This window comes from Pteropus medius, unplaced genomic scaffold (genome assembly GCF_902729225.1).
Source record: "Pteropus medius unplaced genomic scaffold, Ma_sr-lr_union100, whole genome shotgun sequence".
Classification (NCBI taxonomy): domain Eukaryota; kingdom Metazoa; phylum Chordata; class Mammalia; order Chiroptera; family Pteropodidae; genus Pteropus; species Pteropus medius.
This window is the reverse complement of record NW_024345601.1, coordinates 16,110,893-16,123,772: the sequence shown is the minus strand read 5'-3', so window position 1 is coordinate 16,123,772 and position 12,880 is coordinate 16,110,893. Positions and strand designations below refer to the sequence as shown.

The window sequence follows — 12,880 nt, the reverse complement described above, 5'->3', positions numbered from 1 at the left end:
GTAAATATACCCATTGAACTGTACATTCTAAATGGGGGAATTTTATGGTATGTGAATTACATCTCAATAGATGCTTTTTAAAAAAGAGTTAATGTTAAAGTCACTGATTTTAAATATTTAGTGTATGCATACCAACAAAGGAAATTCCAAGGAAACCAAAAGCCCAATTATAGTATAACAAATACTGGTAAACAATGTTCATATTAAGCATGTATAACTTTACTGCACATTTGTTAATTTAAAAGTAGAATTAGGTTTCATTTTCAGAAGGTATAAATCCATTTCCTAAAGAATGATTCACTCTGACATTTAAATTATGCGATTATTTCAGAAAACCATTAGTTTCCTTGTTTGGTTAACAAAAATAAATTGAACAGATGTTTAAGTCTACATAAAGTGAACCATATCATTAATTCAAATAGGTACCCACATTAGGCACTCAAAACACCAATCACTGAATTAAAGCAATACAAAATATCTACAACATCTATCTAAGGGTATGATATCCTCTCTGAATGAATGCGCCATTTAAAGACTGCTACCAAATTATCAGAACTTCCTTTCCTTGTTCTCTGTTTTTTCAAGCATGGAATTCTGTCAGTTTTCATGATCTTAAGATTCTTGACCTGAAAATAATCATTACCATTTTGTTTTTTCAAATTCTAAATGAGTCCTCAATTTAAAATTAGTTTGAATGTGCACACTTCCCTACATAACCCAGTACTAGTGTGAATTCCACTATAATTTTTTTGTTGATAGATACAAATGTCTATACTTTCCATTAGTTAACTGGTATTACTTTTAAGAGTCTATAGCCCAAGCCATCTTGTCAAATAGAAATGTAATATGAGCCACAAATGTAATTAAGATTTTTCTAGTAACCATGTTAACACAGTAATGAAGCAGGAAATTAACCATTTCTAGGTAGTGGTTATAAAGACATATATAATGTTTGCACAATTTTAAATACACTGTTGTCATTCTGAAGAGAAAATTCATTAAAATTATATAAAACAGATTTAAAGGTATTAAATTGTCATAGGCATCACAAAATAGCTCAAATTGATTTCTGTTCCTAGTCATTCCACATTAGACCTAAGTTTCTTTCTCTTCTCCCTCTTAAAAAAAAAAAGCAGTTTCATTTATTTATAAAAAACAATAAATACCAATTTTGCATACAGCTTGTCATAAAATATGCAATTAATGTTTGTGGAAAACCGTTGTGTAAACATACAGCACTATCACTAAGTATAAGCCATTAAAGCCTTAACTTAAATTCCTCGAATATTGTAAGGAAGTAAGTTTTCCATCCTTTTCTCTTCCTTTTCCCCATTCCCTAGAATGTGTATATATGTTTATAATAGAATGTATTGTAATTTAATTTGTTCTTCACTTAAAAAAATTTCCGTAACCAATTTTATGTACTAAAAAATCTTGAGAATTCCTGTTCTGCCTTCAAAGTCAGTTTATAAATGACAAAAAAAGTCTTTACAGAGAGATCTTTGTGTGCCTTGGCCAATGCACTCCAAGACCACACTTAGTTTAGAATCACTACATTACTATACTGTACAAAATGCTGTCTTAGTTCTGGGACAAATGAACTATAAAGCCACCATCAAAGCATATGAACTATCAATACTAACAGACACACATATATGTGTGTGCGCACAGAAAAGCTATGAATTCTTTTAGTATTTTGCAACCATCAAATTTTGAAAAATAAAAAAAGGTGCTTCGTAAAGATTTTATAAAACTTATGTATTATATAGTCAATTAACAGAATCAGCCAACATACGTGTAATCAGGCAGATAGAGCACTATGTTTTAAAATAACATTAAAGCTTTTTGGAAAACTTTCTAGAGTTCTTTTCAGAATTAATTTTGAAAAAAGTCAAAAATATATTATATACTTTTTAACATCTATCGATAAACGATTGCAGATAGATCATCCTCCTGGTTTAACAGAATGAACTGCAAGTGACTTTAATTATTCCTAAAAAAATCATCCTTATCTTCTTAGAAGTTATACATACTAAGCACATTGTAGAGATTGGAAATTAGTGTATCATCTCCTAAAGTGATTAAAGATAACATTTTTAATGTCTCATGTGAAGAATCTGAGAAGACAGTGGCAGTTGATATCCAAATCCCCACAGAAAACTGGAGTACAAGATAACAAAACCAAAATCCCCTGCATGTTAACAACCAAACCATTTGACAAGGCATTTATAGGAAATCCAGAAATAAAAATGGATGAGGACAAAACAGGCTTCTGTACAACCACAATATCTATACAGTATCAGCATCTACATAACCAGAAGCAAAGGAAAGTTAATGGGGCATGTGCTTGACTTGATAAGAGAAGAATCTCAAAGAAGCCAGATGCAAAAACTAAAGATTAGAAATCGTGGCGGGCCAATTTGAGAACAGCAGCTAAACCTAAGAGGAATTGTCAAGTCCAATGAGTGAGTGGATGCAAGAGGCCTAGAGTAAGCCTTAAAGGACTGAAGCTAACTTTTATGAACTTTTGAAATTCAACTCCCAAAGCTCTATTTCAAGATTCCATGCTGAAGAGAAAAGTCTGGGAACAAAAGCACAATTGTCAGGATAGTTGAAAGGCAAAGAGAAGATAACAGTGAGGGAGGGGAACACACCCAGGAAACCTCAGAAAGCAAGCTACTACATTTCTGAATGTTATGTGAAATGACAGAAAAGGGAGCTCAGTGAAGTTAGAAATGCTTCTCTGAAGTGCTTAAAGCTCAGGAAAACTAATATCTCACGGAAGTGAGTACCAGAAGAGTATTTAGGTCATATAAAAATACTCTAAGAAAAAATTAGAAAAGTTGTCCCCAATCAACAAAATCACACTAGAAAGAATTGCTTAAAAGTTTTTTTTGACAAACAGTAATGGGGAAATTGGATATCCACATGCATTAGAATGAAATCTAATCCTTATCTTAAACCATGTACAAAAATTAACTCATAATGGATCAAACCTAAATATAAGAACTAACCAACTTTAAAACTCTTAGAAGAAAATGGGAAAAGCTTCATGACTTTGGATTTGGCAATGGTTTTTTGGATACAACACCAAAAGCACAGGCAGAAAGCAAAGGAAGAAAAAAATAGGTAAACTGAACTTTATCAAAATTAAAAACTTTCGTGCGTTAAAAAAGTGAAAAGACAGCATACAGAATGGAAGAAAATAGTTGCAAATCATGTATCTGATAAGGAATATCCAGAATAAAGAATTACAACTTAACAATAAAGAATTAAAAATGGACAAATAGCTTTCCAAATGAAAATACATAAAAGCCCAAAGAAGATACACAAGTATGTGAAAAGATGCTCAATATCAGCAGCCATCCGAGAAATGCATCAAAACTACGATGAAATAACCACTTCACAGCCATTAGGATGGTTATCAGAAAACCAGAAAAGAGCAAGTATTAGGAGAAACTGGAACCTTTATGCTAGTGGGCATATTAAGACGGTGCTGTTGCTGTAGAAAACAATATAGCAGTTCCTCAAAAACTTAAACACAGAATTACAATGTGATCCAGTAATTCCACTTCTGGATATATACCCAAAAGAATTGAAAACAAGGACTTGAACAGGTATTTGTATGCTCACATTCATAGGAATAGCCAAAAGGTGAAAGTAATCCAACTGTCCACTGTTAGATAAATAGATTAACAAAATGTGGTATATACATACAATGGAATATTATTCAGCCTTAAAAAGGAAATTCTGACACATGCTATAACATGAATGAATCTTGAAGAAATTACGTTAAATGAAAGAAGTCAAACACGAAAGAACAAATGTTATATGATTCCACTTATACAAGGTACCAGGAATACTGAAATTCACAAAGTAAAATGGGGGAGGGGAAAATGGAGAGTTTAATGACTACAGCGCTTCAGTATGAGAAGTTCTGGAGTTGGATGGTTGTGATGGTTGCACTACAATGTAAATATACTTAATGCCACTAGACTATACAATTAAAAATGGTTAACGGGATACATTTTGTTACATTTTACAATAAAAAACAGAAAATTAAGACAGTAACATACCTCCAAGCTAATAATATATCGAGAAAATGATTCAAAACACAAAAGTAGAAAATATCACATACTGAAAGAGCTCATCACATCTTACTATATCAATGCAGAACAACCAATATTAACATATATTATAATAAAATTACTGGATTTTAAAGGAAAAAAAAGTCTTTTGGCCATTTAGGCAACAATAAATTTTTAAAAAATTAGATCACCACCCAAACTGCCAGCAGTGCTTTATGCCAGAAAAAAGTTGTTATATGTTTAAGATACTCAAGGAAAGAAAGCATGAGCCCCAAATTTTATATCTAGCAAAACTAACCTTGACTATAAAGAACACGGTTTCTCTGGTTTTCAAAACTTCAAAGAGTCAAAAAGACTGTAGAGACTTCAACATGAGCACTGGTAATGAACTATATATATATAATTCATTATATATATATTGTCATGTGCAGAAAATTAAACGAGGATTAAAAAAAGTTTTTCTAATGGCAATTTAAGACAATGTATACAACTTTTAAAAACCAGGAGTAAGAGGTGAGAGCAAAGCATAAATACTTAACTGTTCTCTGTAAATATATTGGTGGTGGTAGTACTGTTATTCTGAAACATTTGTGTAATGTGGGATTAAGTAAATAAGTGACCATGGGATATTTAAATTCTATCATCCCACATTCTTGAGAACTAAGATTTCTGGTGTGAAAGAAAAGTCACAGAGATGTAATACACACGAGGTTAACTAAAAAATGATGTTTTGAATCAGAATGAACTCCTGAAGTACTTTATATATTTCAAATATATATAAAACAAGGTCTGGTAACATATATTTAACATGTAAATGAATAAACATTTACTATATTGATGTGTACAGTGAATACAAATTGACTGTACTATATTTCCTAACTGCCCATTAAAGATGCCTAGAAACAAGTCCAACATAGTAACAATAAGTACCCCTAGTGTCCAGGTTGTGATCTTGAAATACCACTTGCTACTGAAAAAAAGCAAGTTTCTTAAAGAAATGGTAATTCCAGCTGTGGAGCAGAAAATGTACAAAGGATTTCTTCTTTGGGTAATGAAAATTTCTAAAATCGATGCACAACTCTTGTGAGTACACTAAAAAAACCATTCAATCGTATATTTTCTATGGGTGAAATGTATGATATATGAAATTGTATCTCAACAAAGGTGGTAAATATAGGGCAAGAAACTAGTATTTATCCTTCCTTTCCTATATGAACTGTACCACTGGGTGTCTAAGTAGTAAATGAATCATAGCATTTCATTATAAAAATATTCCAATAAATAAAAGAAATGATAGAATGAGAGCATCACAATGAAAGAATCTAGGCACTGAATATCAACAGCTGCTGACACCACAAAAAGAGAGACAATCAGACATTAGGTGCCTCCTGATGAAAGAACATACCACCACCTGCATTTCTGCTAATGGGATGTAACATGAGTCTGATCAAATTTTGAAAACTGGCAATTTGCAGGGACTACAAGAACAAAGGAACATGATAAATTACACCAAGGATATACAATCAGCAAATTCCAGACAAGTTAGGTCTAATGCCCTATGTCCTTCAACAGGTACGATTTAGATGAAAGGGATGAAAGGAAAACCAGTATACTGAGAAATTTAAAAGACCTAACAAAATTTTAATAATTGGCAAGACTACATTGTGGTATTTAGGAATACAGAATTGGGTGGTAAAACTATAAAGAACTGAAAAAAGTGATTATCATAAGAATGCTGGCTATTTTGTGGAGAGGCAAGGGGTTGATGGTGGGATGGGGCACAGAGAGGCATTTCTGGGGTAGTTAACAAAGTTCGCTTTTTTGACTTGAGTGGGAGTTATCAGGTGGGTTGGCTTATAATAATTCACTAAGCTATATGTTTGTTTGGTGGCTTTGTATTTTTTTTTTTATTTTGTAACAAAAAGAACACTTCATACATGCAGTTATGCTGCACCACTAAAGGACATCCAATAGATGGATTACGACAGGATGTGAAAAGGACCCAAATGTAAGATCAGATATAAAAATTCAGAAGTGAAAGAGTGGAGTTATCTGGGGAATGCTTTATGAAGAGCTGGAACTTTAGCTGAGTCTTAAACCCTGACAGATCACGGTCATACGAAAAGCAAAAAGCAAGCACCATATAGGGGAAAAAAGAAAGAAAAAAAAAGCACAGATATACGATGCATAAATATTAAGACTGATGTATAGCTGAAAGCGAAATTTGTACGTATGGCCTAATTAAAAAAAAAAAAAGGGACTTCACTGGATTTTATCCAATGAGGTAAGCAAATCAAAATCCGAGAGTATTTTCATTGTTATTTGTCCACTTGTCTACTTAGAAATCACTGGCATCAACTGCTGGTGTTCTCTATTTCTTAAATGTAATAAAATAGGACAAAAGTGAGAACTAAAGTATGGAATTAGGCAACAGATCTGAGTTCGAATACCAATCACATAATGACTGCTTGGATTTTGGACAAGTCTCGTAGGAACTACATCTGTTTCCTTAGGAGCATAACACTCTAGCTGAGATGAGTCAAGGGCCTGTTACATAGTGTGATCTTAATATAATTTTCATCAATGTAATTTATAGTTGGGAAAAAAACAGAAATCATTTAGGCTAATAATCTCAAATTATAATCCAAGAAACATGTCTTTGATTAGTATCTATCATTGTGAACAGCAAAGACACAGAATACTTCCATTATTGCAGAAAGGTCTACTGGACAACGCTGCAGTATTTCCCAGTACTATTAATGGATTTTGAACATAAGATTCTTGCACTAATTGTTTTATTAAATTAAAAGGCAGAAGTAGAAGTGAGCTATAATATATAAACAACCACTCAGATTTCACAAGACAATTTACTTTAAAAAGTAAAGGAATGAAACACATGCTGATCTGACTCCTAAAAAACATGACCAGAGATTAACAATGGATCATGAGAAACACAAGGGGAAAAACAAAATTTAAACCAATGGTCTTCAAGTTTAAGAGACATTAGTATCACCTGGAAAGCTTGTTAAGGTAAAGAATCCCAGTTCCCACCACATATATTCTGATTACACAAATCAAAAGCATAGGCCCCCAACTCTTGGTCTGCGGCCTGTTAAGAACAGGGCTGCACAGCAAGAGGTGAGCAGTAAGCCAGTGAGCGAAGCTTCATCTGTAATTGCAGCTGCTCCCCTGCGCTAGCATCACTCCTTCAGCACCACCTCAGATCATCAGGCATTAGATTCTCATAGGAGCACCAGTTTCTGGTACCATAAAGGTTGGGTACCGCCGGTTTAAAGCACAGTCCAGTAAAGCACATTTTTAATGAATATTCTGATAGTTCTGATGCAAGTAGTTGGTGAATCACAAAAACTTTATACATATTGCCTTCAGGGAGAAATTTCAGGGCTATGAAGAGATTTCTAGTAACAGATAAATGACAACTGCATGAGCTACAGAGTCTAGATCCGGGTGTGATTTTTGCTTTTGTCACTGTTGCAGTGTGACTTTAGACAAAGTATTTAGACTTTATGATTCTTATCTTCCTTATCTGAATTAAGAAAGAACAGATCACCTTCAAACAAACCTTTAGGAATCTCATACCAAAATAAACTTCAGAAAGAAAAACAAAAAACCAAGAAACTCTTCCCATGAAATCAGTAAATAAATATAGGTGGGCACTTACCTCCAGATAAACACAAAAGTAGTGAAATAAAACAAAATTAAAGACTGTTAGATTTGATCAACAAAAAAACCACCATAAACAAATTTGAAGACAAACTAGAAAAATATGATTTCAAAGTCATAATAAGCTCAAACTAGTGACTAAGAAACATTAATATTTCACAGAAAGGCAACACTCATTAATAAACTAAATTTAAACTTTAAATTTTAAAAATATCAAAAAGTTTCCCTAAAGCTTTCAATTAAAAAGATTACAAATGTGTTCTTTGTTCTTAAGGTCCTGGGGAATTGCAGATGAACAGGCTGATTTCTTACCAGAACAGATGAAACTCACCAAACACTCAAAAATTAATCTAGCAAAAATAATATGGCTTTAGTCTCCTTTACTCACTTATCTTTTCAGGTTAACAACCTCACCCACTACTGACATTTTGACCAGGTAACTTTTTGTTAGAGGTACTGTCTTGTGCATTGTGGGATGTTTAGCAGCATCCCTGGCTTCTATCCATGAGATGCCAGCAGCACCCCCTCCCCCAACTATGGAAACTAAAAACGTCTCTAGGCACTGTCAAATGTCCTTTGGTGGGCAAAACTGCCCCCTGTTAAGATCTACTGGGTCAAGCTATATTATCTCTTCTGATGCCATCTTAAAAATTACCTCCCTAGAAGTAGCCACACCTAACCCCAAATAAGACCAGTCCAATTCTGTATGTTCTCATTTGCTGCGTGCTACATCTAAGAACTGTGTGTGTGTGTGTGTGTGTGTGTGAATCGTTTTCTGTGCACAAGCATAAAGTATTTCTGAAAAGGGCACACAAATTCTTAACAGCAAATGTTGTAGGGCAGGGGCTTAGACACTTGGAGTGGAGGGAGGTATATCATACACTTTTTTCTTACCGTTTTCATTTACCATATGCCTGCATTAGCTTTCAATAAAAGAAAACATTACAAGTTTGTCTATGTGGGGAGGACATACATAACAGAAAATGTTTAAGGATTCTCATTCAATACAGCTATGCGCAACAGTCTGATCCATTCTATTGACAAATAGTTGCTGAATATCTGCTCCATAAGGAGTACTGGTAACACAACAGTAAGTAAAGCCAATAAGACACCTGCCCCCCGCCCCCTTACAGTGCTTACTTTCTAGTTTGAATACATGTGTGTCGGGGGTGGGTGTTTTTACATTTAACTTTATCTGCATTGCCATGTTTGAGAGAAATTTCAGGCTTTCACAATAAAAAATTAAACAAGACCCTTTAGCCAAACAATTTCTCCCAAATGTTGGTTTTCTTTTACAAAAGGCAATTACGCATGACAATTTCATGAGCAATTTGAGTATAAACAAGCACAGTGTAAACTAGGTAAAATCTACTTTTAAAAAAGTCTTGAATAAATTTCTATTGCAAAGATTATTAAAAATAATAATGGCAGAATGCTACATTATCAGATAAATAGGGCACTTCTCCAGACAGAAAAAAATAACTTTCTTTTAAATGATTTAAGTCTTTATAGAGGAAGAAAGGAATGCAAAAGAACATCCTCAAGTTTTCAGATATCTACTAGTCAAGAGCCAAGTCAAATGAGAAAAATTAAGACTGTAAGCAAAAAGTGGTAATAAAATTTTAGCACAAGCAAATACAAGTTTGCTTATGCGTAGCAGCTGACCAATCTAACTTAGACGCAAAAAATCAAACTCAGATATGAGATATATGATGCATTCTTAGAAGTCATTATACTCATTCCTTAATATCACTAGTTCTGAATACTGTCCTTAATTATTCATGTGCTCTTGGGACCTTAAACAGAATTGCAATACATTTAAATTTAGCATTTCATATATACTGTTCTGACTGATGCAGCTCAAAAAAAGAGGCAAAGGTGCTAAAGAAAGGAAAGAGAAGATTAAAATGACCATGTGAACTGGAGAGGTGCTGTGAGAATAGACCATGACCAAGAAAACAGAAAAGAGTGTGTGCTCTTTACAACCTGATCATACGAGAAACCATTAGACTTAGAATATAAGAAACAAATGCATCATAAACTTGTCTAACCAAATTAATGAACAGAGTGTCTAAGAGAAGCTGGACCAATATCTATTCTAAGACTGACCTTGGGGAGGATGCTCTCTCACTGTACATACCTTGGAGGCACTGTTAGTTCCAGGGCCTTTATATTTTACTAGATTTATCCTGAACTTAACCCAGCAAGGCCATTCTTTATTTACTAATCCCAATTACATAAATCTCACTACATTCAGGGAGCAACAATCTAACTAGGTTATACATAAAAGTTATTTACTGTTGATAGTGATCCAACTCTCCAAGAGAAAACGACAATAGAACTCAATGATAAAAGATAGTTTCTGGGTCACCCAACATGTTGACACTAATTTTATTATTCAATACAACAGCACTTGACTCATGCTTTTTGTAAGTTTTCTATGACATTCCATTATAATCCTATAAAAATTTTTCCCCCAATAATGTGGGGGAGTATGAATTTAAAAGTGACTCACATTCAATTTGAGATCACCCCCTTCACCCTAAAGGAATAGGGGGAAAAAAACAGTGAGGCTGTGCAATTGATGCAAGAGCTATAATACAATTATCAAAACCACTTCCCACATAACAGCAAAGGCAAAAGGACAACAGTTAGATATAAAGGATGCAATGTTACTTTTCAACATAGAAATTAACACCAGATTTCAATGATCCTAATTAACGAGTCAATGTGAAACGCTGAAATTTCCCTTCACACAGATGTAAGACAATACTCTAGCTCTTTATTGACGAATGGCATTTAAATAAAATAGCGAAAGTTTGAATGCAAGTGATCTGGACTTCATCAGTCAACTTAAAGTTAAAACTGTGAATTTTGGTTGTGAGCAAGGTATGTATTCCAAAGCACACCGACCAGGCCATAGAGGCAAATTATGAAAGAGAGAAAGTTCCAATGAGACGTGCAGTCCCGTGGTGAGGTCATTTACTGGAAGTAGAAGAGTAAGCCTGATTCAGCAAATGGGACATCTGTAGCCACATAATGAATTTACAGAACTATTCTGACTCGTGATTTCTACCAGCATTTTCCAGGACTGCTTAAGGAAAGCCCCATTAGTATTCATTAGTTCAGTACCGCCATTGGAGACAATTTAAATAAAAATGTAACTCAATGTAAATGTTAATACCAAAAAGGCCTCCTCTCTCCTCCATAACATCATCACTGACCTACCTTCTGTGCACAAGAAATAACTAAGAAAATGGATCAAGAATCATGCAGATTCGAGAGTAGAAGCAACCAAGACTTCAAGAGACCAAAATATATTTTAAAAAACTGTTTAAGATAAACCTATATGCCAATCTAATAAACCAAATTAGACTTATAATCAGAAGAGACTAGAATCCAAATCAAAGTTATAAAGCTTTTCTTTCCAATTCAAAAATATTTTAAGGATCTTTTCAAAGACCGTTTTCTTAGCAAAAAGGTCTTAATGACAATCCACAAATAGTAGTCTTCTGTGGTCCATTTCTCTACACTCACCTTTCAGAATAGGATTCTTAAAATAGCCGTGATAAAAAGACCAAAATACAATAGGAATTAAGGTGGTAATGAATATTTCTAAAAAATACGCAATCTTCTTTGTTAGCAGATGGAACACAGTACAGATGTTATTCTCAAAAGAACAGACCAAATTCACCTTTCATAACTTAAAAAATTCAACTGAACACCATAACTCAATTTGCCAAGATTTACAGGTTATGTTCAAAGTCAGTGCCTTAGCACTGAAAGGTAAATTTTACTTTAAAACTAATTCTATACACATATGCAAGCCTCTGACATAGATCTGAGCAAGATTTGGTGTTTCAATCACCAAAAATTTAAGTAGATGACTAATGCTAATATGTAATAAACAGGAAAGTTTGTCATCTTAAGAAATTATTGTTACCAAATGAAATATTTCTGCTAAACATTTAACTCTTTTAAAAGGTCATTTCAAACTGTTACAACTAAACCCAATTCACACTTTTTGAAATGAGTCTAACGCAGTTAAGGTGTACAACAAAATGACTAGGCTTGCACAAATACACTGTATGTTACTATGTGAAATTACACAAATGTTAAATATAAAATTTAAGTGACTACCAATACAATAATCCTTTGTGTAAAGAAACGTTTCTTATTTATCTTTTAGCTCAAAAGACCTGGCAGAGCCTTACACAGTCCCTGGCACCTTGCTACAAATGAAAAAAACAAACCAGAAAGTTTTGAAGCAAAACGTTCATCATGAGATTTACTTTCACTGTTTATTTAGAGCCCTGAATCCAATGGTAAAATCCATAATCAAGTTTTCTCTATATAACGGTTTACTTAAAATTTGGTTGTAGTAAAAACAGAAAATAAAACAGTACTTACATTTTTATTGAATTTGGTGAAAGAATGGTACATATAAAACCTGTGCATATAAACGATCGCAGTGTTTATTGTAAGCTGAGAACTGAAACATAACATTTAGGAAATATCTGAGGAAAACATGATCTCATTTCCAAAACAATTTTGATGGAAAATTCCCAATCTACGGTTCTTTTCCAATGTTTGCCATTAACACAAAAACAAACCGAAACCCGTAAGAAAATAAACAAAACCCCGCAGGGTGGTAGTGATAGGGTAGGGAGGCTCGACGTCAAATAAATAGTAGCAATAACGACCGCTGAGCATTTCATTCTAATATTGCTATTAACGCGAGCCCAGGAGGATTTATCAGTGTCTACGACTGAAACAGTTGAAACGCGCGCGCACACTCCTACAAAACCACGCCAAGAACATAAAGACCTCCAGTGCGCTCCCAAGGTACTAGAGCCATCAAACAGGCAGGGAGCTCGGGGAAAGATTGCGAACACTTACGCCTTTCGGCATCGCTAACACTCCTACTTCTCAAATCCTTCTCGGATAAGAATTCCAAGCAGCCGCTTCTTTCCTGCTATAATTCCTAATCCTCTCTCGCCTCGGCGGCACTCCCATCCCCCGCCGCCACCATGCGCGGCCCCAAACAGATTACACAACGCAGCCTCCCAGCCCGCATTCCCGGACTCCTCTCCTTTCCTCCATTGGCC

At 34.2% G+C, this 12,880-nt stretch overlaps 1 protein-coding gene across 8 annotated transcripts in view; it reads right to left on the bottom strand.

Annotated features, from left to right (window-relative positions):
* Positions 1-12,880, bottom strand: part of CCNT2 (cyclin T2) — a 37,683-nt gene that overhangs the window by 24,130 nt on the left and 673 nt on the right. For 6 of the 8 annotated variants that reach the window (XR_005655325.1, XR_005655324.1, XM_039874525.1 and 3 more), the window contains exon 2: positions 12,183-12,264. Coding sequence is in view for 2 of the 8 variants with exons in the window: in XM_039874525.1 (XP_039730459.1) it covers positions 12,183-12,264 (82 nt within the window). In the remaining 6 variants the exon portion in view is untranslated. Of the gene's footprint in view, positions 1-7,402; positions 7,410-12,182; positions 12,265-12,880 lie in introns of those variants that run through there. The other 2 variants (XM_039874527.1, XM_039874528.1) reach the window with 2 other exon arrangements.